At 41.7% G+C, this 26,655-nt stretch overlaps 1 protein-coding gene across 8 annotated transcripts; it reads right to left on the reverse strand.

The window, feature by feature from the left end:
• Positions 1–274: 274 nt before the first annotated feature.
• Positions 275–26,361, reverse strand: EDARADD (EDAR associated via death domain). Of its 8 annotated transcripts, none has more exons than XM_055810276.1 (6): positions 25,726–26,361; positions 14,015–14,073; positions 12,284–12,323; positions 8,757–8,857; positions 5,907–5,952; positions 275–3,403 (listed from the first exon to the last, which is right to left on the reverse strand). In XM_055810276.1, the coding sequence occupies exons 2-6, from the start codon at positions 14,015–14,017 to the stop codon at positions 3,027–3,029; spliced, it is 567 nt and encodes a 188-aa protein (XP_055666251.1). In that variant the 5' UTR covers positions 14,018–14,073; positions 25,726–26,361; the 3' UTR covers positions 275–3,026. The 8 variants fall into 8 exon arrangements, with proteins under 8 accessions (XP_055666251.1, XP_055666253.1, XP_055666254.1 ...); XM_055810278.1 differs by having other exon boundaries at positions 14,015–14,076; XM_055810279.1 differs by having other exon boundaries at positions 8,757–8,845; positions 25,726–26,346.
• Between the last annotated feature and the right edge of the window lie 294 nt (positions 26,362–26,655).

A 26,655-nucleotide genomic window follows, 5' to 3' on the forward strand; every position in this document is an offset into this window, starting at 1 on the left:
TAACTCCACTGCAAGTTTCTAAATAAACATCTTTGCTCATCATCTTACAGAAATTAATGCATTTTTTGTATGGAAAAGATTAAAAAAAGTGCATCTTCCTTTCTTGAACAGCAGTATCTGTTGCAAACATAGATGCTTTTAAGACACCATGAATCTTGTATATAAAGATGTTTTTTTTTCACAGCACTAGTTGATAGTTCTCTGGTTCCAAGGTGACTGGTGAGAAGGAAAACACCTGTTTTCCTAGCTGTAAATAAAACCAAATACAATAAAGTCAAAAATTGACAATCTATATTTCTTCTAAAAATAGTATACATTATAACAAGATATAAGAATAAACTGAAGACTCAGACCCATTATCTTGTAAACAGATACAAAACTAAAAAAGTGTGTACATCTCAATTCATGCTATACAAAGAGGGAAAGTATTTCAAGTATACTAATGAGTAATCCAGTGTATGATGAAGTTTAAAGCTAACATTTTCAACTCTCAGTGCTGAAAATTTATACAGAATCCACCTATGACCTCCCAGAAGCAGCTTTATTTCCATCAGACATGAATCCTTGCAGCTGACGTGGCGGTTTCAAGAGTTTCAAGGGATTAGAATTCATTTCCACAAGACAACAGTGTTTCTTCAAAATTTTACAAGTTTTAGCCAGAAAACAGGAAAAAAAAGGGGTAGATTTCAGTTGAACATCTCGATTCAGGAATGCTGCTGCATCATTTCATATTCCCCTTGTGAGTCTTAGGTGAGGGTGCCAGCTCCTTGCTGGGACTGCACCTACCAAAGGACAGCATACTACAATATCACACACATATAGCCGCGGGACTTTATGGGAGAGAAAAGCTGCTGGCATACATGCCAGCACTCATCATTCAGAAGAACAACGTGGCACACAAGCACGTGATCCTAAGTCACGCATATATATAGGAGACCCAAGGCATGGGGGATTATGCTGGGCAAGCTGCATTATGGACTGTTCCCACATATGTGGTGGATGCCTCCGTAGGAACCGAAAAGAACAGACAGCCCAGCCACAGCAGCAGTCCTCAAAGCTGATTCTAGAACTCCTAACTAAAGATAAAAGATGATTTGCAAAAGTCAGAGCTGGCCAACACCTATCGGAAAACCCCATTCCCAGAAGAGAAACACGAAACATTTAAACCGCATCCCCAACGAGATACAGCAGTACAATTTCATCTTTATGAAATATGGCTAGAAACCTTACTGTTCCAAAAAGTAGCAGCTTTCCTGAGGAATGCCTACAAAAAAAAAAAAGTTATTACAAACTCCAGCCTTCCACAAGCTTTCTAAAAAAAATTAATTCAAACCTCAAATTTAGGTCAGCCTTTTCACCTTGAAACTAGATCTTCAGCTTCTCGAAGTCACCAAAATAAAGCTAATTTAATGTCACCCCAGAACTAGTTCCCGACATTGAAAATGTTAGTCTTCACTCCTAGCTCCTCTGTAACCGTATCACTCAGTATCTTTAGTATAGTATTACTAGAGGTCCCTTTTCATTCTCTTACAGTTAGAAACTCAGTATACAGCATTAGATTTCCCTCCGCTTTGCTACTTAGTTATTTCTACTGGAGAAAAGTAAACCTGTACCCCATTCTAGTTTTGCCCCACATCTTGACATACTGTTCACCAGTGCTTTGGTATATACACCTATGTACATATTAGTATTGTCCGAGATGCTTTTAGCAAGGGTAACAACTAGAAGTATTTTTAAGATACAACGTATTTGCATGTGGCGTTATAGCTATAAAAGTACTTAATATAGCATATAACTGATTTTTCAGGAGGTTTTTTTTTTAAAAAAAAAATGAGAACACAGAAGAATGGCAGGAAAAAGACCAATTCCTAAAATACTTAAAATGTAAAGAGCATAATTCAGAGTATCAAAGTTCTTTGAGAAAAGTCAGTCTAAACCACCGTAAGTGCTTTAATAACCATCCACCTGGACTGTAGATGAATTCACCTGTTAATTTCCCATTAAAGTGGCTTTAACCAACACATAAACTTGTGCTAGCTTCACACAAGTGTGCAGCTGCGTTGGTGTGGGACAGAAAGTAGGTCAGCCCACAGGACTGTAAAGAAAACCGCAGTCTGTGAAAAGGGAAGATACGCTCCATCCTAAGGAGACACCCTGGGGGAGGCATTAGCTGTCACCTCACACTGCAAAGCAAGAGGCATCTGACATGAACAGATAATTGCACTCAGAGTACATATTGTCTTCAAAACTTTCAAAAGTTATTTTAAACATAAAGCATTTTCAGGGGATTTTTTTTGGTCCCTAGTGGTTATGGGCTGGCACATCTCTCCAAATTGCAAGATTTCTTCTATAGCACGTATATGCCCTACGATGTAGTAGTATGTAATGAATTGCTTTGTTTCACACCTATTCTTGTTTACAAAAGAGATTTAAAGCTTACTTTGTCTGAATGTGATGTTGAAACATTGAATTAATTGCAACATGCAAATCCAAACCGCTGCTTGGAACACTCATGTGTTCCTGCACCAAAAACAGTGTCATAAAACGTTTAAAAAAATTTAAAAAAGGAAGAAAAATAAAAACTCATCATCATCTACTACGTAGAACACATTAATTTGTGGAAGGGCTGCCGGAAAGGCCAAGAGACTTGCCTTCTAATTGTGGCTTTCACAGCAGCAACAGCACGCAATTGACATGGTTCACAGCTGCTGCAGTAAAACCAGTGGTCTGGTTTTGGTTTTTTTTCATTCCTCTTCTGCTTAGGAAGCCTACAAACAGCAGCAAAGAAACTGAAGGCATCTGTAGACCCAAGAACACAACCTGCATGATTCCATCTAGTTTTGGAAGGTTATCTTTGCAACCCTGAGGGCACAGAACATATATGTACGTGTATACAGCGCTTAAAGCTTACACAGGATATAAACCATCAGTACAAGCTCGCTCTTTCTTGCAAGGAAAACTTCCCATGTACTAATGGCAGCTAGTCCCAGCATTAAAAACATACGGACTAACAAACTTTCTTTGACCTAGAAGTCATTCTGGTAAGTTCTGTTCCCTCTCTTGGGCCATTCCTCCTCCACCCATTTCAGCAGCACTTTCACAACATCAATTCTTTTATAAAATTTACAGAGATCAATTAGCTGCTCCACAGTCCGGTCACTATTCCGTAGCAAGAACTCCAAGGTGGGGCTTTGGGGCTTCTGCTCAAGGAAACACAATTCATCATAAGTCATCCCCCACTTGCTTGCTAAATTTCTCCAGTTTTTCACTGTTGGGTGGCAGGGATCCAGCTTTAGCCTCACTGTGTACAACAAGTCCTCATCATTGAGCATGTCACTGATGGTCGGTGCGCGGAATAAGCACAAGGAGCAGGTGCCATTTTCCTTGCAGGTTTTCTTGAGATCTGCAATGAAAACCACGACATGCAGAGAAGTTAGGATCTATTTCTGTGGTTTCACCAGGAACAAAAAGTTAAAACCACAAAGGGTTGAAGACTATTATGTTCCTGTGAATAGTTTCCGGAAAAGTCAGAATAGTGACACGTAATGCCATTCCTTATGAAGTACTCATGAAATTAACTTTCTAAGACTTCTCTCTTCACTACGCTCAGTGGCTACAACCAAAAGGACAGGAATTTTGAAAATACCACACTTACACTTTTACAGAAAAGGCATGCAATTCAATCCAGTGTGTGAGCTAGGATATTCTCCTTTTTTTTTTTTTTTTTTTTTTTTTAGGAACTACGATGCTTCCTCAAATCTGCCACAACCTCTGCTTAAATCACCAACAAGATTATGTGTGCATTATATGCATCTTGTATACATGTGTTGTAGGATGAAGGAAAAGGTTTTGCACTTCTGAGCTTCATAACATGCCTTCATAACAACATGAAATATTTGCACCAGGAGAATATCTGCTGACACATCTAGCTGCAAACACAACTAACATCTAGTACTTCAACACAATGAAAAAGAAAACGTTCCTATGCTTTGTAAGGGCTCTTACAATAAAAGCTGTCCGTGTTCTAAAATGAAAGCCTATTTTAAATGTACATTATGGAAAGGAATGAAGTGCATACTCCTCTATGTGTGAGAAAAATAAAAATACCAAGTCCTAAGATCTGCATCGAATACCGAAAATTGCCATTTAGAGCTTTCCCACACACAACAGTCAGTATCTCCCCAACACTGTGAACAATGGGGTGCTATCACACTATATCATATATTAATAACTTGTAAAAACATGTAGAAACTAGTTCTAGTTAAACACTAATACCAAGACCTTTAACACTGCAGTGGTGTAGGGCACTGTCTGAGCATTTTGGCTGCAGATAGGACCTTAACTCTCCCTCTCTCCTTTGGAGGACAAGAATTTGTTATCTCCAAAGAGTAGCAGATAACGGATGCAGCCCAGAAGCACTTTTTAAAGCTTCTGCCCTCCCTCCAGCTTCATTGTACAGCTTGGAATAGGGAAGCAACTGGTCCTACTTGGGATGAAACTCTTGAAAAAGGGACACTACAATAAGAAAACTGATACTAATCAAAAGATTGATTAAAACCAACAGAAAACAGTGACACAAAATTTACAAGTGCTGGATCAGTGCTGGTCTAAGAGATCTGAACCGTATCTCTGGCTAAGGGCGAATCTGGTACTCACTGACACCTACTCATACAGACAACAGCATCTGTTAAGGTTGGGGTGGTTTTGGTTAGTTTGGGTTTGGGGTTTTTTTTTCCCCCCATTTGCAGTAATTATTGCCAGATTGTGTGAAAATTCCAGAAAGACCATCAAATTGTGAGCTGAACGTAGCTTCTGCACGCACTTTGGTTTTTGTTTTTAGGGGAAGAACAGGCTATTGTTATTTTTGTAACACTGCTCACCAGCTTGCTTTTTTAGCAGGCCAGAGACAACTTCTGAAGTTTTCAACAAGTTAGGACGTGCAGCAACAACACCGCTGCAGACACATAACTTCATACAAATGCTTAGATTCTCTGTTAAGGGGAAACACGTTCTGGTGACATCTTTGCTCACAGGTATTCCACAGGCTTTGCAGCTGTTCTCCACAGAAATATATATGTTAACAACTCCGTTCTTGTGCACTCTAAACTCTTGTTGGAGTGAGACAAACCTTGCTGGCTTCACTCATAGCAAGATTCACTTATACAAACAAGGGAAAACGAATATAATCCAAGGTTCTGGCTAAGCTCAAAGGGCAGGAGAGCACCCTATCTGAATTTCATCTTCTTTTGCTTTGCAAGGGTGCCAGAGTAAGTTTCATCCTCCAATAGAAGCAGGGAAGAAGGGGTAAAGAGGACACAGGGCACAGTTACAGGTAAACAAAACTAAACCAACCTGCTTCTTGTGCTATACTCTGCGCAGACTATCAAAAGCATTATAAGGAATCCTGGCTTGTCTAAGATGCCCTGTGTTAGATACTGATGAGCAGATGACGACCTACCCACTTAATTGCATGAACCTAATGCTACATGATAGGACAGGCTTCTTTACTAACAGGAAATTCTCAGTTGTTCACTGCTAGATTAACAGGGCTGCGTATCACACACATACACCCCACCCCCAGCAGAGCTTACACAATTATGGGATAAGCCCCCACAGCCTACTGCCAACTCCTGCTCTCTCTCAATAGCTGTTTACAGATTTCTTCCAAAGGTGGACGCACTACGTGTGTTGGAAAAACACTGCTTACACATTTCGTATGGTCTGCATTATTGATCACCGACCCCTCAGAACAAAGAAGCTGTAAATGACACTGGTAGTGAAATGAGCTCCAGAAGCATCCATTACTCAAGCAGATCTTAGTGACGACAAACAGCAGCTTTTAATAAAGTACTTTCAAAGAAAATCTAGGAATAAAATATACAGAGCAGTAAAAGCTGACATATTACCGGAGAGTGATTCGTCACTGTGGTTTTGTGTGTCTTTGTCTTCTGGCTACAAAGCAGAAAACAAATATAAATCAAAACAACGTATTTGAACATCAGAATAACTATTTGGCTGATCTACAAGTGGCAAGAGATTACTCAAAAGAATCCCGAGCTACCTGTAAAGTCAGACAGGGAATATATCTGTTTTTGAGGGATTACTGACAATCTGCAGTCTTTTCAGGCAGCATTTTCATGCACTGGCTCACAAAACTGCCCTGTTGGTTATATCCACTGAACAATGTAATCTTTATTAATTACATGCTATGGGGTTACATCTTTCAGATAATTTGTTCTTAAACCCTCAACAGCTGTTCAACAATTCACATGGTTTGATTAAAAAGATTTTTTAAATGCTCTGTAATGAAAAAAAAAGCAAGATTTCTGCCTGTAACATGCAGCAGTAAGGGATTGTTTCATTGATCTAGGAAAAGTGGAAGAGCCTCTTTTTTTTTGGTTTGTTGTTGGAGTTTTTTGTTGTTTTGGGATTTTTTTTTAACAAACTTCTTTACACACATACGAAACTTTTCTAGGCAACAGGTGGACTTGAAATTTTCTGCTGTCTCACGTGTAACCCTCCTCCTGTTTGAAGTCAACATTCCCTCAGTAGCTTTTTGCCTGCTAATTAAACATAATGAAATTACTTAGCAGCTTGAGACTGCAACACATGTTGCAGTATTTCAATTCTACTATTTAGAGAGCAACATCTACAAACTGGAAGGACAGCACCTTAATCCTGTGGGAAGCTGCAGCTGCCCTCACTTTAACTACACAGGTGCGGAGCCAGGTGAAACAGCTTTCTTCTGTCGAGGACTTAAAGATGAAAGCAGAAGGGGATTTTCCCCTTAGATAGCTGCAATAAAGTATTGTTGATTTTTTTGGTCTGCGTCATCTTCCAAAACCATAACGGGAGGCTTCTTAACAATTCGCAGGCTGTGCACGCAAACGCAGGTCAACTGGGTAACAATACAGTGTAATAAGATACACTATTCCTACCTGCTACACCTTCTTTACTAAGAAACCTACTAAAAATAGAACATAGCCGGTTTCAGTTGATGTGGTGAACACGCATACATTCACAGTCCGATTACAAAGAAAGCAAGCTATCTCCAAAATATTTAAAGACTTTGTTAGGAAAGGAAAAATTTGCATGCTTTTTCTTTATTCCCCGAAAACTGCAAGATCACACATGCAGCATCAATTCACCCCACAAAATGTCTGCCCTCTGCTCAAGAGAGATCTAACACTGCACGTGCTGCTGGCAGCAGAGCAATCCTCGCCATTATCTTCTAGTAGTTTACTTTTCCACTGACACCGCGTAAGCTTTCTCGGGACAGAGCTTTTTAAAGATGAACTTGGCCTTCATGGCAACATGTGAGCACCCAAAGTTCAAGTAAATTAAATCTGGAGATCCTGATTATAGTCGTTGTCTCCATTCCCACAAATTCCTTTGAAAGGTAGAGCATTATTACTGAGCCTTGAGGAGCAAATCCCTGGAAGGGTAACTCATTGGGAGAAGGAGCCAGCCCATCGCAGCTCAGCCTCCCCAGAGATCTGATTCAAAAGAAACAAGTAAATAAAAACAAAAGGGGCGGGGGGGGGGGGGGAGGTGAGGGAAAAGTTGATACTGTTCACTTTGTTTGCAATAGCTACATTGCTGTCCTAAGTTTCAGTAACATTTCCGAGACTATGAATTCATGAAAGTTCAAACCATACTGTAAAAGCTAATATCTAAATGCTTTTTAAGAGATGTCATTATACTCACGTCCTGTGCTAAAAAACTACAAGTGGCTAGTACTGCAAAAAGTACAAAGAAAAACTGGCCTACTTGCCTGTGCCATAAATCTGTTTTCAAATTCTTATTTTTACTGATCAGCTAAAACCGCTTTTATCAAGTCAGATGCACTGAGATGTACTCAAGATCATTTTCTTATAATGTAATTGCAATAAGACAATGAAGCGTTACTACCCATGAAATGAAGGTATTATGAAAGAATATTTTTTGCCCATAATTAAAATCCAATCAACCTCTACAGGTCTAATCAAAGCCATAAACCCATGCACAGTCTGAAAATAAGCAGAAAGTTTTCCAGCTCTATAGAACCATTGACACCATCTGTGAAACACATACCAAACCCTTGTTCGTTTCTGATGAAATTCAGCTGGGATTCTGGGATAAGGAAGCCTTTTAATTCTTTGTCTTGCTGGAAAATGTTCATTCATTTCTCTTCTCCAGGTTTTCTCCTCAACCCAAAGAGAATCAATTTGAAATTCAGCAAATAACATTCACTTGAAAGATGGTAACCATGGGGCATGGGGGTCACTCAGCATTGCCTGCCCTATGGCGCTGTTAAGATTGGTGGTGCGTGCTTCCACTACGGGAAAAGCAGTGTCCCAAAGTCAAAAAAAGAACTGTCAAATGCCTCTCCCCCAGGGCAAAACACAAGGAGTCCAAAACCTAGGATTCCTTACTTCTTCACTTATTCTCTGCCCTGGCTCTATTTCCAGTAGGAAGAGGGGAGAGCATGCGTGACAAAGCCCTAACTCTTTGTCAGCTCTTCTTCTGAGCATCTACATGCTGATCAAAATGTATCTCAACTACAAAGTACACGTTAATGATTAAACCACCTTTCTTTTGCTCTCCTCCACAAAAGCTCAGTTCATGGAACCCTTGGAAAGAGAGCCTATTTCTGGTCTGTTTTACTGAGTAAATCTGTGCTCTCCAGATATAGCCTGAAACTATATTTATTTATTAACATACTTATTTAATCAACAGCAATGACCTAGTTCACATTCAGGTATCATTTTTCTTACCTGTTGGATTAGGCCAGAATCTGACGTAAGGGTCTTGATGTTCACAGATGCAATTTCCAACGTAACTTGATCTGCTAGGTACTCCTCATCTAAGACAAAGACTGTTAAACACTGGTTTTCCACCCCAAACACAAATTTAAATAGCAAGACTATCAAACATAAATTACAGGTGTCTAGCATACGAAATTTAACTCCATATGATGATCAGTCACTGGGAAATGCTGGATTAAAAAAACAAAATATTAAATTGGCAGAGAGTGCAACAATCATGCAGAGCATGACTGCGCAGGGAAAAATAATCCTTGCAGAGATCAGATATTAGTGTAGCAGTTGCTTTTTAAACAAACACTCTATTTTTGAAGCAAGAGTCACGTTCTTTCGGAAAACTGCTGGAAGAACATTAACTGAACTAAGACATCAAAGTAAGCTGAAGACGATTGTCAAAAGTCACTATAATTTTTACTTTGTTTTTCTCATCACAATTGTAGTAATTGTTGAAATATATACTACACAAATATTTACCTTTCATTCTGCCCCTTTTGCGAATTAGGCTCATACTACTTATCTCTGCTATAGAGGAGTTTCCTGAACCACTGAAATAATCCATTTCAAAGTGTGTTTATCAGCTGCACTGGGAGTCCACTGAAAAGCACAATATTCCCCAGCACAGTACAAGCTTCATTTCAGCCCTCAAAAAGGGGTTCAAGGGATACATAAGCCCTTCATGAACCTTATGCAAACAGACAAATTTCACTCTGCATAATGAAAAAGATCCTCATGATCCAACCATAGAGCTTGTATTCTACGTGTTTTTACACCCAAAGACTCTCCGTGGTGGTGACTACATTTGTAGTGCTGGTACATTTCCCCTTGCTGTTTGTTTAGTGGTAAGATCTCATTAAAGAACAGCTATTATCTTTATGAATCATCAGATAAGGAAATATGTCTTCTTTTTGTTATTTGACTCAAGAAATTGATCTGAATCAAAGAATTCATCCTTACACTTGCAAGAAAAAAAACCCAAATCACTACTTTCCTCTTTTTCTGGTTTTATATAGTATTCCACCCCCCTGCAGGACATATGTTTAGTATGGATCATCTTTATTCTTTATGACTGTAGGACCGCAGGCAACAGCAACAATAACAAAGACAGAGTCTGGCTGAAAATGCAGAGTATGGTCACCAAAATTGCACTTCATTTCTGTGGAAACCTTATGTGTGACTTTTGTTCTGTATTTCAGTGGAGGTAGAATTATAATCAAAACTTGATGTAAACATTAAGCCTAGTCCTGCAAGATGAGAAGTTTCCTCAACTCATCTTTAATTCAGAACTGGTAGAGGGTACTAAGAATTTTAATAAATTATGGCCCCAAAACAGTACATTAATTGACCTATAAAAGCAATCGAACAACCCCTCCACCACCACCAATGTACTGTCTATTCAAGCATTAAATCTGAAGCAAACGTAATTTTGCATTACACACAATCCGACCTGCACATCTGTAACACTTTTTAGCTCAAAGATTCATATTTCTAGTCCATGTATTTGTAGAAATAGTTATGAAAAGTCATTCTCAGAAAAAAATTAAATCACAGAAATGAACAGAGTATTAAGAGGTATTCACACCACTTTCAACTCCAAAGGGGAAATGTCAAGCTATATTAGTACTTGCATATTTTTAGCAAAAGGAAGCAGAAACTAAAATTAAAAAACTCGAGTTCACTTCCTTTCTACAGAAAGTGCTGGAATTTCTACTTCCTCTCAGCTTTCCATTTTAAATCAAATGCTTTTAAAACAGGCAAACTCAGGTTTCAAACAACTTTGACAAATCTGACATTTAGGAATTTATCTGAATAATTTTGAGGAGGATCTAACATCATGGATGCACTAAAAACGAGGACATGGAAAAGAATGTAACAGAGTGTTAATAAACAATTTTGAAGGAATAAACTACCTGCCTGCAAATAAACAGAAAGCAGTTTACGATCTCCAGTTGCATCCATCCAACATTCTCCTCCCCTACTAAACAGCACTTCTGAGAAGCGTTCATTTCCTCTGGCTGGCTCCCTCAAGCCCCCAAAATAGTCTCTAACCTTCCTTTAACCCCAGCGGTATATGGCGCACACTCCTCAGCAGAAGTTTCCATTGCAACCAGCTTCTGCAGAGTTTCCTGCGTCTGTCCCCACCGCAGACCTGCTGCGCGACACACGATGCAGAGCGTGCAACCTGCAGAGCGCTCCGCAGCTGAGGCCCTGCCAGTGCATCCCCTGGGCAAAAGCCAACAGTGAAGCCTGGGATGACAAAAAAAAAACCAAAAACCCAACACCCCATATGTAAAGGAAACCATAAAGGGGACATTCACGCTCTGTAATCCAAGTATTTTACTTTGCTGCAATACAGAATCTGTACTCCCTCACCCCATGTTCAGTGAGAAGAGGCAGGAATTTGTGCGGTGGACCTGTATTAAGTTCCCAAGTAAATGGTATTAATGTTAAAGAAAATGTAGTTTGAATTAAGAAATTTAAATCGCTGAAGCTGCTAACTGGCATAACCAGGCCTCGGCCCTTCCATAGCCCTAATCCAGGGCTGGTTTAAAACCCAGTCAAGTTGATCAGTAGGAGAACAGAAAAACAATAGATGATCAATTTGTCTACACAGGTGCTTTCTGAAACGCAGATGTCTTTAAAAAAATAACATTAAAAAAAATAACATAGATAAACAGGAATTGCTTGTTCAAAGACTAAGTGCACTTGAAGGATTGTGTGAGTTAAAGCAGGTGGAAAAAAGATCGTGATCTGAGGAGGGGCTTGGAACCGAGGCAGACTGGAACCGAACAGATGAATCAACTGGGATGGGGTCAGGTGATGGATTCGGAGAACTGACAAGACCACAGGAAACTCCTGAAAACTTTAGACATGGACTAATGATTTGGTATAGTGTATGTAAGCTCTGCTGTATCTCTGTTCTCTGCCAGTCACTGAGGTGGTGGCCCAACTCTGAGTTGTGATTAAAGCAACCCCAGTGGTGCCCACATCTGTGTGAATTTCTCCTTTAACAATTAATACCTGCTGAAAGTAAAAGATGGCATGACGAGTTATTTGGTTATAGGGCTGGGAGTGCAATCAGTGGCAAGAGACCTTGGAGATATTTCCAGATTATATTTCTGATAGCCTGAAGGCACTGGTAATCTTTTCAAAACCACCCTCTAACATTATCATGTCTCTACCATCTGTTCTCTGAACACTGTTTTTCAATGGCCACACAGTATTTTCCTTTCAGATTGAGAGCCAAGATCTTCTCATGAGTTTTAGACTGACTTTTAGTTAACTAAACTTTGGAAAGAAATTTCAGAAGCGATAGATAACACAGCAAACTGACCTTTAAAATGCAGAAGACACTACATTAAAAACATTAACATCTAGCAAAAAGTAAAAGTATTTCAATCTGTTCAATAACACCTGTGGTTTTACTGCACATAACACCACAGATCTACGACACCTGAACAGACAGAATTCACAACACTCACCTTTAGGTACTCCCGTGTCTTGGACAGGATATTTTTCAGTCTGTCATAAAAAGGCAAGAGACACAGATTTTTTTATATATTTTTAGTGTAATCATGCTGGAGAAAGAGTGTACAGAACTGCACAATCACAGCTGAATCTCTTGAATTGCTACTAGTTCATCTGTCTACAACCACATATATAGTAAGACTCTTATGTGGGAACTGAGATGCTACTAACACTACTGATTAGCACATCCAAGAGTAATAAAAGATTGCTGCTTTGCTGTGTTTTTTCTAAAGGTATTACTTTTTAGTGGAAGAGCAGAGATCAGGAAAGAAGTTTTGCCACTTAAATTCAAAATAATATGAAAAAGGTAATGCATACGAGGAGGAAGAGGTGACTTCAAAAGCACTTTTAGCAGATACAAGCTTTTACTAAAATGTTACTGTACTGAGCGAAAAAAATATTTTTCCCTTCTGCTCCAAAATTAAAAAGCTGATTGAGACACAACAGAAAACTATTATTACTGAGTTTAATGGAATAGCTGCTCATTTCCACGCATGTTATAACTTACTATTATACCTGAAACCTATTGCTTTCCCTATGACCACTACCCCTAACTAAAAGTAGGTGTGCCTTTTATAGATGCTGTAACCAAGCAAACAGATTAAAAGGCATCTTCATTTAATGGAGGGGGGGGGGGGGGATAAACAAACTTTTAATTTGTCTCAGACATAGCAACTTTCCCTCATCTTTTAAAAAAACTGCCCTTAGCAAAACAGAGCATCTAATTTAGGCAGTCCACAAAAACAAAGTCTGTATCTTTTACTAAAACCTGCTAACACAAATGCATGTACACAGACTGCAATAACCGATCCCAGTGAAGGATCAGCATTTAAAGTACCAGTGACATTTTCAGAGTTTGCTGCTGACTACCTGTTGCAAAGCTTCAAAATGAGAAGAAAACACCAAGGCAAAGCAATAGCTTGCTCTACTTGCCATCCATTAAATAAAACACAAAGTAAAATAAATTTGTAACTACATTAGATCTTCTCTAATTTACGGCACTGTAACTTTTCCCCAACATAAACAATCCACAGCAACATTAAAAAGAAAAACTCTTCACACTTCACGGAATTTCACATTATTTTTAGCTGATATACTCCTGTCTCAGCGTAAGACTGGCATGTCTAATATTCTAAGATATCCCAAGACAAAAACCTTGTCATAAAGGGTGTTATCTCTGCCAGCAAGCACTAGAGCACACCAGCTGGTCTCTCCTGAGGTTCACCCATGCCTGCTGGAAGGCACTGCTCTTTGGTCTTACCTTGCCATGACTTTGACTCATCAGACAAAATAGGTACAGGAAGGAAAAACTTAGTACAACTGAAATTTTAAGTCCTAGGTGGGTTTTCTTATTCTTCCAACCCATACAGACAGAAGAATGTCAGCACCAGTCTTGGTTGTCGGGGCTTTTTTACATTAAAAAAACGGTACCGTCTTAGCCTCTAGAGGCTATCCCATGGACAGCTCAGCTGATGCCATCCACTTCAGCTTATATACCTATTGGTATTTTCACTTACACTTCAATGGCACAAGGTCAGTAAATTAAAATCTGTTTACACAATCTTACAGACAAGCAAAACTCACAGTCTGAGTTAACATCCCTCAGTGTTTCACCTCACTCCTGCACTACACTACTGTCGAGAGATACAACGACTTGAACTGTATCAGACCAGAAACACACGTACCATCGTCAAGGAAAGAGTGCTTGGATCTGTATCCTCCACCGGCTCTTTTGCTGCATGATCTGCTGGAAATAAGAAAGCTTTGTCACTGCGTAATCCTCAAAATATTTCTGTCTGGCGATTTATATTTTGCTTCTTTGTCTGACCAAGATAAAGCACAACTATGCAGCCACTACATGCATTGTGTCAAATTACATTTCCACAAGAATACATGACAAACTAGAAAATGTCAGAGCTACTAGCACATAGATGAGAAGCTACATGCAACAAGGAAACCCAATGCTAAGCAAACAAAAGATAGACTTAAATGAAAATTCACAATTATTTTCTGGGGAAAAAAATAATCACAAAACAATACAGCAATCCAGTAAATATGCTAAAAGCCAATTTTGTTCTCCTAGTGACTACACTCCGTTTTTTCTTCAAAGCAATAATTCAAACAGTAAACATACCCGCTACAACAAAAATTAATACTATAATAACCAGCAGATTGTAGTACAAAACCTAATAAAAAAACATTGAGGTAAACTAATTATTTGCATACAATAGAATCATAAACTTCAATTATATTAACAGGAAAAGGATACAAAAATAAATTGTCAAAGCACTTGCAGGTGAATCATTAAATGTCAACTGCTCTGCATCAATGGCTAAATTAACAAATAATAGCGGGGGTACTTACAAAAAGTACACAGAGAATCTGAAACAAATCTCACACAGAAGTCAGGATTCACAAAACCACTCCCGTAATTAGACATCACCCTGCCCTTTTCTTGAGTAATCTCTTCTGTTGGCAACTATCACACTTTCAAAACCTGAAAAGCATTTTAAATTATGTAGTAGGATTTTTACCCCCTCCCTGCCACTCTCATTCTAGAAGTCCCTAAACTTACTACAAGTATACATTAAATGTTTTCAGCTGCAACCAGTAAGAGGTGACCGAATCAACATTTGGTGATTACCTTCTCCCAAACACGGAAACAAGTGCATTTAGAACACAGGCCCAGAAATTAATCACAAAATGCACAGTACAAACACTGAGCCCCAAAACAGCCCAGAAATTGCACACGTACTACGCTAACCAACCTAAATGTAGCATAATTGTTCACTTTGGAACCTCCTCCAACAAATCTACTCAATACAACAGCACAACAAGCTTAAAGCATAAGGCAACACAAGACAGTACGTACCAACGAAAGTGGCAGCAGTGGGCCAGAAGCACCTCCGGGGCTCTGTTGTCCCTCGGGCGCCGCGAGGCAGCCCCAGGGCAGCAGCAGCTGCGGGGTGCCCAGGGGCAGTGCCCAGCCCCTCTGCAATGCCAGGCTGAGCCCTGCTCAGCGCTGCTGCCCGCAGCAAAACCACATGCATTGCCCGGGCAGGTGGCACACCAACCATCAGAGGGGTCAGATCTACAAGGCTTGAGCACAGCCTCTGCACGCAGAATGCTCTAAAAAGGCAGAGGCCTATGAAATTTCAGATGAGCATGTTCACGCTGCAGTACAAAGCTTAGGAAGACATGCAGAAGAAGAAAAACCCCCAAACCAAAACCCCGTATTCTTGTCACACGCACCGTTTTTGGTGAACATGAAATGCCTGCTCCAGAATCATGGCATCAACAGAATGTTCTGGATAAAGCCTGCCCTGATAGCAAGTGCCAGCACGAACCGCCATAAATTCTCCAACTCAAATGTGGAGAAGTTGAGAGTCGGACTGGCAGATGAGCAAATACAATAAGCTGGCATAAGACACTGCATAAGAGTAGGGCCAAAATCGGAGGATCCAGGTGGGAACCGTAGCGGAGAGCTGTGAAGGAACTGGAAAGGGAGCTGGGGCAAAGAGAGAAGCCCGCCCTGTAAAGGACGGCTGAAAAAGGAGGCGGCACTGGGAGCCAAAGAAAGGCTCCAGGGAAGGTGGCCAGCCCAGGAATCCCCAGTTTCACTGTTTCTCCACTGTCAGCAAAGACCCAAGAAACCCCGTGGCAAAGCATGTGACTTATCGTCAGTTTATTCTGGAGGCCTTACAGCTCCTCCTTACAGATTCTTAGATGCATTTTAAAAAAAATAAGTATCTTTTTGTTGCCATTGTAATATAAGGGGAACTTTGAGGTAGCTGAAAGCAGAGCCCACAAAATGTCCATGCCCTGGTGAACCTTGGTGGCTAGTGCAGCTATGGTAAGGGCTTCATCCCCTATCTTCTGTTACAGGTCCAAGATAACGGCCAAGGTACATTGTGACACTGGTGATTTATTTTCCACAATCCAGAGGGAAGCACTGAAAAAATGGCAGAAACTCCAAGAACACAGGCATTTGAAATAAGGACTTGACAGATCCCAGGGTGACTCTACAAGACATGATGGGAGTGGTACCTCTAACTGTCTCCTGCTTTCTAGGTCTCATAGAAACACAGTCACTGTGAATCTGTGATTTTGCATCTTTCTTGCTTACCATCCATCCTGAAAAATATTCTAAAAGTTAATTTCTTTTCCTGTACCTCAGTTTTTCCCCTTTTGTCTTCCTAGTTCTTTACGAAGAACAGCATTTTCCATGTTTTTTAGGTTATAGAGCACTACCAAGTCCCAACATTTGCTCTAAGTGGCATGTATGTGTATGAATATTCGTACCCAAGAATAAAGGCTCCACATGCCAGGCTGTGGATGACTCAACATGGTTTTGTTGAACACCAATTGTAGATGGATATTTTGGAAATCACAGTCTTAATATTTAATTGTGAATAAGCCCACCCAAACGCCACGTCCCCCCTCTCCCACACACATCTCCCACAGCATTCTGCAGCTCATGTCAAACAGGTGGATGCAGGTGCACAAAACAGCAGAGAGGAAAGTTCTCTGTTTCTCTCCACTGTAAAACATCCACAGTTTTGCATGTTGAAAGGTCAAGAGGAAACACAGGTACCACCTGACTATTCAGCGCAGATCATCTGATTTCACAATCACTTTGACAGACAGCTTGATAACAACATTATCCGGGATCCCTCAAAAAAAATCACTACCACCACACTCCCCACTGACAGCATACAAGCTGCTGGCCTGCATTTACTTCCCCACACTTCCGCCAGGAACCGCATGAGTTGACACGGATGGCCATAAATCAGCACGTGCAAACTGACCCAGACAGACGCAAGCCAGGTTTGACGGTTGCTCTCAAGGGTCCTTTCTGCCACCCAGCACCTGCACGCCTCTCAGTGGTGCCATGGCTCTTCTGCCTGAGCCTGGCTGGTATAACCAGGCTGCAAGAGGAGCAGCACTACTGGAAGGAGGTCTGAAGGTGACTTTTGGAGAGCTCAGCATGTTGACCTTTAAGCAGGAGGGGAGTTCACAAAGCACCATGTAGCAGAGGTGGTATTCACTTTTTGCCTGCAACACAGCCTTGGCATCACCAGTAGCAAGTGAAACGTTAAGGTCTACCATAGTCACGTAGTTCAACGTACATGCAGCAAGACCTCTGTCACACCAAGGCTGGGCATACACATTAACAGTACAATTCAGCACAACTCAAACAAAATGAACACCCCAACGCTAACGTCGTTCATTAAGATGAACCCTTTGATTAAACCCAGATCAACAACGGTGCTTCTTCGACTAGAGGCACATGAATTTCCGATTTGAGTACGAGGAGGAAACAGGACCGGTTAAATTAGAATATTCAGTTCTCTGAAAAATCCAAGTCCACCAGCACTTGGGTGTTTTTTGGTTTACTGTTAACTACTCAAAAAACTTTGCCACTTTCCGAGCAGGTAGGTGGGGAGCAACCGTGCCAGAAGTCCTGTGCACCATTAGCCGTGCAAGGGGAAAGAGTGCGGGAAAAGAGCCCACCGGGAGCCTGGGGATTTCAGAAAATGGCTTTTGCATGTGCTGTTAGCAAGCGCAAGCTAACCTGCACGCTAAACGCTAGAGCAGGCTTGACAAGACAAGTTGCACTAAATCACATCAGCAGAGCACATGATAAATTATTACCGTGGTTAATTAGCGTGTACGGAGGGGGAAGGGAGCAACTAACGAACACTTTTTAATCTAAGCCGGGGGCAAAGCTCCTCACCCGGCTCCCCTAAGCCGCCGCTACGGGTCACCCCCGTCCGGGGAGGGAAAAGCGGGGGGGACCGCGCCCGCCTGCCCCGCACCCGCTGGGGGCAGCGGGGGGCCTGGAAGCCACCCCCACCCCCCCTCCGGGACCCCCCACCCCTCGGCTCCCCGCGGCGGCGGCGGCCTCACCTGGGGGCAGCGGGTCCTGCGGAGCGGCCATGGGGCGGGCGGCGGGGGTCCCAGCGGTGAGGAACGAGCTGCGCCCGCCGCGACGTGCCCGGAACCGCCGCCCCGCCGCGCCGTCCCCTTCCTGCCGCCGCAGGTAGGGCCGGGCCGCGGCCGCGCCTCGCCCCCGCCCGGCCCTACCTGCCCCTCCTCGCCCGCCCCCCGCGGCAAGCGCCGCTCCCGGGGTAGACCAGGCGGCCGGGAGGCGCCGCGCTCCACGGGCCGCGCAGGGCGGGTGGCCGGCCGGCCGGCTCCGCCAGTCCACCTCCTTCAGCAATACACGGCGAAGCGCTCGCTCTCCTGCCCTTACATGTATTTAGGCGCTTAAATAACCGCCCTCAGGGTTCAGACAGGGGGATCGGCCCCCCTCACCGAGGAGGGACCTCCGTGAGGGCCGGAGGTACCTGCCGGCGGCTCACCCTGCACGGCCGGAGCTGCCAGCGCCAAGTGTTGCAGAGCAACGATCGTTAACTGCACTGGTTTTTCCCAAATATTTCAAATTCACCCTCTTGTGCTACAGGGTACAAATGTACATGTATGCATACATGTACAAATACAAAGATACAAATCTTTGTATTGCTTTGGGTCCCCATTGCCATCTCTGGCAAATTCTCTCACTTAAGGTTTCAATATACTTAATACAGAGTTCTTAAATAAGCGGTACCTTCTAAATAAGCGATATCAAATATTGCTACTTATTGTACAGTACAAACAACAGAAACCAGCAAAACTGAATGCGCCATTATAAAGACCACATTTGTGTGTTAACCACCTTACTCGTTTATTAACAAATCCTAGTCTGGCACTGGGAGAGCTCCAGTTCAGTCAACTGACTTATACGTGAGGAACTAAAAGTAGCCTTTGGTCCATAAAGCATTAAAAATTGAGTGCTTTTCCACAGATCATTTTTCATCTACCACGCAGGTTTAAAATACATAAAACAAAAAAAAAAAAAAAAAGGGACAGATTAAATTGCTCTTATTTTCAGAATTTAGACAATACAGGGGCTCATCCTGCTTGTGGCTTTTCATTAGTATCAATAATATTGATGGTTTTCAATGATTCTGCTATTGAATATGTGAATCCTTACAACAGAGCAAGTCTTTGTGAGGAAAGCTCTTATGGTGTACCTCTAAATCATCCCACCTGTGAGAGGACTGACAGGGTATTAGAAGATTCAGAGCATCACCCTTACTTCGCTTGAGATAAATGGGAGGATTTGCCATTGGATTATACACATACACACAAACACGTACACATATCTCTATATATCTTAATCTCCAAGGTAAAGTGAACAGATCACTAATATTCCTGTAATTCATGATGTATGAAAACCAAAGTAGTAATTTTTTAGGTGTATCATTGGAGTCTGGCAGTTCCAAGGTATGGACTGACTCTGCTTCCACATTAGCACTGAAACCCATTCTGAAAGAACAGAGGCACTTCTAGGTTTAAAAGGGTAACACCAAGTTTAATTAGAAATAAAATTGCTGACTCTGTATGTTTCCCTAGATTGCCTTAAAGGCACGATGTTTTTGGTGGTGTATAATCAGGTTGAGACTTAGAGGGCGGAGAAAGCATATTCTCACCACCACAGATCTGCACAAATGCTAGAGTAATAGTTGCTGCCTCTCCTATAACCGCAAGAAATGACAAAGCCACAGTAGAGCTAAGAATTGTCTGGATTTTAAACCTGCCAAATGTATGCCTCAATAAAATGTATGCTGTTAATCTGACTGTGAGGATTTGCATGTACGTATTGCCTCTGTGTGCTGTTTGAAGACTACCGGTTTTAGCCCCAGAAGTAGATATAGTTGGTGACTACAAAAACTTTGGATAAATGTATGTACAGTCTATATAATAATGTGTCCGCTAACATCCTTAAAAATATCCTTAGTGTACTATTGTTACACAGTGGGTGGCTGTAAACTACAGAAACATACAAAGCATTGATGTTGGGGGCTAAGCCAGGTTTTAACATTAACCTGGCGTTTACTCTTCCGATACCTTACAACCCAAAATCTTCCTACAGTAGGACTAAAAAATTATTTTAACAAACAATAACAAAATAATTTTAGCAGAAAAACGCTTATGCCAGTAGGAGGAGAAACTAGTTAATGTTGTTAAAATTCATATATTTTCAAAAGTGGATCTGTAAATTACATTGACTTTTCAATTTGAAACATTTTTTTTAAAACATTATTCACAAAGAATTCTGAAATAATGGAATTTAATAATAGAAGTGAATAGTCTAAATAACATTACTGCCTCAAAACTTAAGTTACTTATCATAATTTAACAATTTTTTCCTAGTACTGAAGGAGGAGCCCGCAATCACTAATAAATATCACTAGAGCCCTGTCAACAGTACAGATTAATTTGGCTGTTGCATGCCTGTTCTTGTATCATTCTTTAGTGACATAGAAGTATTTGTTTGTTACTTAACTAACTGACCAGTCCAGAAAGCCAACAATTATTTCAGCAAAACTACATATAACTGTATCATAAAACCTAAATCCAGAATAAGATAACTTTAAGCAACAGCATTCTCTAAAAATGGATTAACTTTCTTGGCAAATGTCTATACTTAAGCACAATCTATATCTTATCTTGCTGTAACCCTGCAAGCTGCTAAATTCAGTGTAACTAATGACAATGTGAAGAGTTCAGGATTTTGTAAATTTCCTCTCTAATACAGACTATTTTCGAATAGTTTTTACAAATCAAGTCTACACATGCTTCTTTTCACCCCTTCCTTGCCACCCCTCAAAAACCCAGCCATCTTTGATGAGGACAGAGACTCTTCCCAAAGATCTACAAACTGTCTGGTAATACATAGCTAGTTAGTTTATAGTTTGAAACAGCAATTAACCCACAATCTCTAGCAGTCTCCTGCCTTCTGAGCACCAGACTGAAGATGAAACCTTTTTTATCCCACAGCCAATATATTCTTGTCCAGCAAAACAGTATTGCTATCTCCCAATAAAAAAAAAAAAAAGATATAAAACTTCTTTCTAACTAATCCTCTGTGGCTTTTCCTCACGGAAATAAAGAGCTTCTGTTCCGGATCCCAAATGCCACTGACACGGTGGAACAGTAATCTTCCCCTCCCTGACAGGGGTTGCTAATAGTCATGGTAACTGTGAGCCTGCCAGTATCACATGGCAACCTTGTTTATTCTTCCTCATTCCTTGGCTTTATGCATTTCAAGCATCTTTATTTAAGAAAGTACGTATTGAGCAAAATAGCTCTGTTCCAACACAACCTCTTTGTCTCTAATGTATTTCAGTAGAGGCAGGAATACCTCCCTGCATTTCCTTTCCTAAGTTTCTTACAGATTGCTTTCCACTGTCGGCCGCTTCAGTGCATTGCCGGATCAGTTCTTGAAAATTCTGAGACTGTTTTGGAGTAGGAATAATTAACCAGCAGCTAAAAAGTTAAAACTGCTTTCTTTGCCAATTATTATATTGGTCTGTTCTTTTACAGTTGTTCAGGAATGTCACAATTTTGACATACGACAGAAACAACATTATATGGAGAAAATACAACAAATAACGCACGCCTCGACCGTCTTACATAAACCTGTGGGTAATTTGTTTGCCTTATAGGACATGCGTGATATGGGAGTGTGCTCACCACTCTGGGAGCTGTGCTGTGTCCAAGTCAAACACACGCCACACAAACAGGGAAACCTTGCCGTCGCTAGATTGACTTAATGAAACTACGCCTAATACGATTGGTTTCAGGCTGCAGCTTATCTGTCTGCATGGGCACTAGCTGGGACCCCTGCCGGGCTGCTTGTTTCCATAAATGTGTAAGAATTTAGTTGAGAACTCAACCTCACGGTTGGATTTGTTGACAGATAAGCACACGCACAGAAAGTGCAAGTGCATCAGTCCTGGAGTTTTTTTTAACAAGACTACATATGTTCATCTGCACCTGCTGTACTCAGAAGTTTGACAGAGTTCATAGACTCATTCCTTTATTTGCATTCTTTCTTCAGAAATTATAGGTACTACTGGAATGACAGCAAGACTTCAGAGATTACTTCTGCACTCTTGATTCAGACCATGCTGTCATACACTACACGATGCAGTTTGTTAACATTCAGCTATTACACGCATAAAACGCAGGAATGAGAATACAGGTATACAGCTAAAATTTGTAGCTCATTTTTCACCACCCACAAAAACTGTAAAAAAATTTACTCCCCCCTTGTAGTTTGCTATTCTTTATTTTTTTACTGCAGTCTATCTTTCTCCTCCTTTTCCTCATAGCCATTGTGAAGGTATTGCTCCATGCAATTTTCATATTAAAATTTTTCCTTTTTTTTTTTCTTCACTATACTGAATTTGACCTATTTTGCTATTTACAGGCCACACTCCTGTCATTTCTCTTGTTTGTCTAGAGATCCATGGGTACTTCTCAGAAGATCCTTGCAACAGTTGCCTCAAACTCGAGCATATATGGTGGGTTTAAGGCAGACAGCAGTAGGTGAGAACAGGCTGCCAGTTAAGCATAATTTACAAGGAAATGTAATTTCCATCAGGCCTAATGACAGCTGGATAAAACAGGGGTTTGATCATACAAGTTCTTCAGTTGTAGCAGGCCTGAGAGACCACAGAACTGACATGCCCCACTACTTGTCTGCTTTTTGTACTTACATCGCATGGTTTACTAAAAATTCTTGCCCACAGCTTTGCTTTGTGTATTGTTGAATCTTCATAACTAGGCTATCACAAGACGTTCCATTGCTCAACAGGCACTGCACTCCCACCGCTGCTGTTTGCCAGACTTAAACAGAAGTTTGTGACGTATTGATTCCTCTGGTTTACTCTCCTAAGTTTAAAAAGGACCCATGCAAATGTTACTGTGGAAAAATAAATAAAGGCAAAAGTTTCAAGGACAAACAATTTCCAAAAATCCACATTTCGGATTACTGAAATCTAGTTCATGAACGTGGCAAAGCAGCTGGGATTTACCAAGTTTCCCCTAACATGAAACGTGAAGCCACTCTGTTTTGCCTGTTTGATCACTTAAATTTGCCCATAATAATTTCTAGGACACATTTTTACATGCTTGATGACCACAGATCATTCTGTCTGTGTACAAGCAGAGTACATAAGCTCAATTCTGGCAAACAGCTGACTAAAAAGCTCCAATGAAGCTAATACAAGAAAAGCAGCAGGACTTTTTCAGTTTCAGTTCCCAACAGGCCAGAGGCAAGTTTGGTAAATGCAGATTTGTTATAGCCACTAAGAGACCATCTGTCACTGGTGCACCCAGATCTCTGTCCACTATAGAGAACAATGCTGAGGTGGGGGAGAGGTCATTCTGATGTCCATTATTTAACACTTATTTACTAACACATAATAATGTTTTTAGTTCCCATGTTCAAGGCTTTCTTTGCCTGCACATAGAAAGAGAACGTTAAGAGTTTGCAAATACAATTGTCAATGTTTTTAACAGCAATACATATTATGAAATCACAAGTTATTTGTTCTTATGCCAAGCATGCACATGGTACAATGTACATGTACACTGAAATAGTAAATATATATGGCCAGATTCTTTTCATGAGCCCAGCAAACTGTAAACTATGACTATCCCTCTTCCCAGTGAATGCCTGTCCTCAGCCCCTGCTAAAATATTATAACATCATGGCAAATTTCTTTAAAAGAAACAGCCTTTGCTCCCAGCTTTGTAACATGCTGGCAGGTTTTTGTTTGCAATTGTAAGACTGTTTCTTCTGCAGCCATTTACTGAAATCGATTTCACAAAGAAACCCTCTATTGGGATTTTTACATTTTTAAACCACTACCAGAGTAGCGTTTCTAGGTTGAAATCAACATTAAAACATAAGACTGAAAATACTCTAAAGTTTAGAAAACTGTATTAAGCTAAATTCGGCTCTGGTATAGCAGACAACACTTATGTATACAAGGGATTTTTTTTTTTCCTCTTAAAATTAATTATTATACATTTCTACAGACAATTCCTTACGCTTCTAACATGGCAGTCAAAAACTAAACTGCTACTGACTTTTGATGCAAGCAGGGTAAGACTCTGTCAGAGGGGAACAAATAAAGTACTTCCTGTAACTAAGACAAAATGTTCTGAACTGACAACTGAGTGAACACCATAACTTAGAATATTTGATAGTTTACATCAGATCTGCGTAGTCCTTTATGTAGTGCAAGGGTGTGACAGAGCAGTGCCTGATTCTTCCAAGGTTTGGGGGCTTTTTTAAAATACTCATAAAGTTTGCTTCAGAATCAAAGCTATAAAATGCAAACAAATACAATGAATTCACCTTAATCTGCTGAACAGAAACAGTTCCTTTGTGAGAAGTACAAACCACTTGTGATAAAGTATGGAGTACTGATAGCAAGAGCAAAGCATGGCAATGTGAACATTTGCTGTTCTGACATTCTCAAATATCTAACTGATGCTGAAATTAGGAGTAGATTCTCATTTAGCCATTCCCAAATTATAGGTGTACTGCCTGTATTCAAGAGGGGAAAGGAAGGAGGAATTACATCGTCACTCTGGAACCAAACTGTAAAACTACTGCTTACTCCATTTCAGTCTCTGTAATTCATAGCCATCAGTCCTTCATCTTTTCAAGCCATTTTCAGCAATGCAAAATCTGTGACATACTGGCATGTAAGGACAAATATAATGGAAAACTAATTTGAACGAATGTGTAAGCAAATAACAATGGCCAACAAAAAACTTTTAAGCTCTCTGAAACAGTTACCCCAACCTTAAATCTCATCTCCATAACCCAGTACAGAAGTATTCTCCTGTAAGTGAAAGGGTGTAAGGAGAACCTGGGTTAGCAGACGGATTGAGAAGAAAATCCTAATTCCAGCAACGCTGCACATAAAATCAGTGCACCGTTCATGTTTTCCCTCAGGAATATGGTTTTTTGCAATTCGGGAAGAGAATTACAGATATACATTCAACTGTGGGGAGCAAAAGACTGTTTCTGAGCTGTCTGGGGTTTTTTTGTTTTGTTTTGTTGGTTTTGTTTGGGGTTTTGGTTTTGTTAAGATTTTGAAAGGAACTGAAAAGAAGCAGCAATAAGAGCCTTAGACTAGTTCCAATAGCTACTGGCAAAGCACAGCTAGACAAACTCTATTGATGTCACGCTGTAACTTTCAACCTGTCAAATGCCAAACAGTCTCCCTAAGGGGTCAATAAAAAATAAGTAAGTAATAAAATGAAGGTGTAGCTAAGCTGATCTAACAGTAAACAGCCACTGGAAGGGATGGTCCTGCCCTTTCTTCTTCCTCCCAAGGTACACCCCCTCGCCTCTTCCCCTGGATCAGGCCGAGTGATGAAGGTACAGCGAGTCAGTTCAGGGGGCTGCTCTGGCAGAAACTTATCCCTAGGGGAGAAAAACCCCAAACAATCACTCAAGCAGCTGAATGGATTTAACACGCACCTTCAGGACTGCGAGCTCAGGCACATGGGGTGGGGAGCCTGGAGGAGGGAGACGAGGGAGGAGTGCCTCTTGCCACAAAACTCAGGATTTCAGGATTTTAGCGTAACGTGTAACCGCATCTGAAAGTGCCTCCTTCCCATTATGCTACGGTGGTCTGCACCTCCACTGAAATAAGGAAAAAAAACCCAAAAACAAACAAAACCGGTGTGTGTACAACTAAAAATATGAGTGATAATAATAATAATAAAAAAAAAAAAGCCAGTTGCTGGAGAGACTATAGCTACTAACTTTCCACCTTGCTCTCGAAGGGAACAGTAAGGGCATCAGCTAGGGCAAAGCCGTGTTTCCTATATTCCTGTATAACACCCCATATAAAACACCCAGCGCCAGGCGTGCCCGTCTCCATAGACATACAAAAGCCGCCTTACAGCGCTCGGTACAGTTCCCCTCCGGCAGGCAGCCGCCAGGCCCTCCCCGCCAGGCCGGGCCGGGAGCTGCAGGGGGCGCCGGCCAGCACCGGACAAGTCAACTTAGCGGCGGCGGCGGCCCCCCCTGCCCAGCGGCGGGGCGGGGCGGCCCGGGCCCCTGGGCGCTGCCCTACCGCACGCACGTAGCGCAAGGCCAGCGCGGCCTCGGCACGCTACCGGCGGCGGCCACCGGGGTGACACCCCCCCGCGGGACAGCGCCCGCCGCTCGTGCCGCCGCTCGTGCCCCAACGCGCCGCGCCGCGCCGCCCCGCCCCTCGGCCCGCCGCGCGCGCGCGCGCCGCCTCGCTCGCCGCTTGTTTTGGAAGCGCGCGTGGTCTTCCCCGGTTGGCCGCCGCGCCCCGCCCCGCCCCCGCCCCGCCCCGCCGGGGGCTGCGCGCGCGCCCGCACTACGGTTCCCAGGATGCCGCGCGGCTGCGGGAGCCGTTGCGGGGGGGGACGGGCG

Source organism: Falco peregrinus, chromosome 7 (genome assembly GCF_023634155.1).
Source record: "Falco peregrinus isolate bFalPer1 chromosome 7, bFalPer1.pri, whole genome shotgun sequence".
Classification (NCBI taxonomy): domain Eukaryota; kingdom Metazoa; phylum Chordata; class Aves; order Falconiformes; family Falconidae; genus Falco; species Falco peregrinus.

What these genes read in the sequence shown, in the direction of transcription:
- EDARADD (XM_055810272.1), bottom strand. Translation starts at nt 18,270, where the DNA reads ATGGCCGCTCCGCAGGACCCGCTGCCCCCAG. An exon ending in AGACACGGGAGTACCTAAAG is followed by an intron (nt 8,858 to 12,283) that starts GTGAGTGTTGTG and finishes AGTGTTTAACAG; the next exon opens with TCTTTGTCTTAGATGAGGAG. An exon ending in ATTCTGGCCTAATCCAACAG is followed by an intron (nt 5,953 to 8,756) that starts GTAAGAAAAATG and finishes TCTGCTTTGTAG; the next exon opens with CCAGAAGACAAAGACACACA.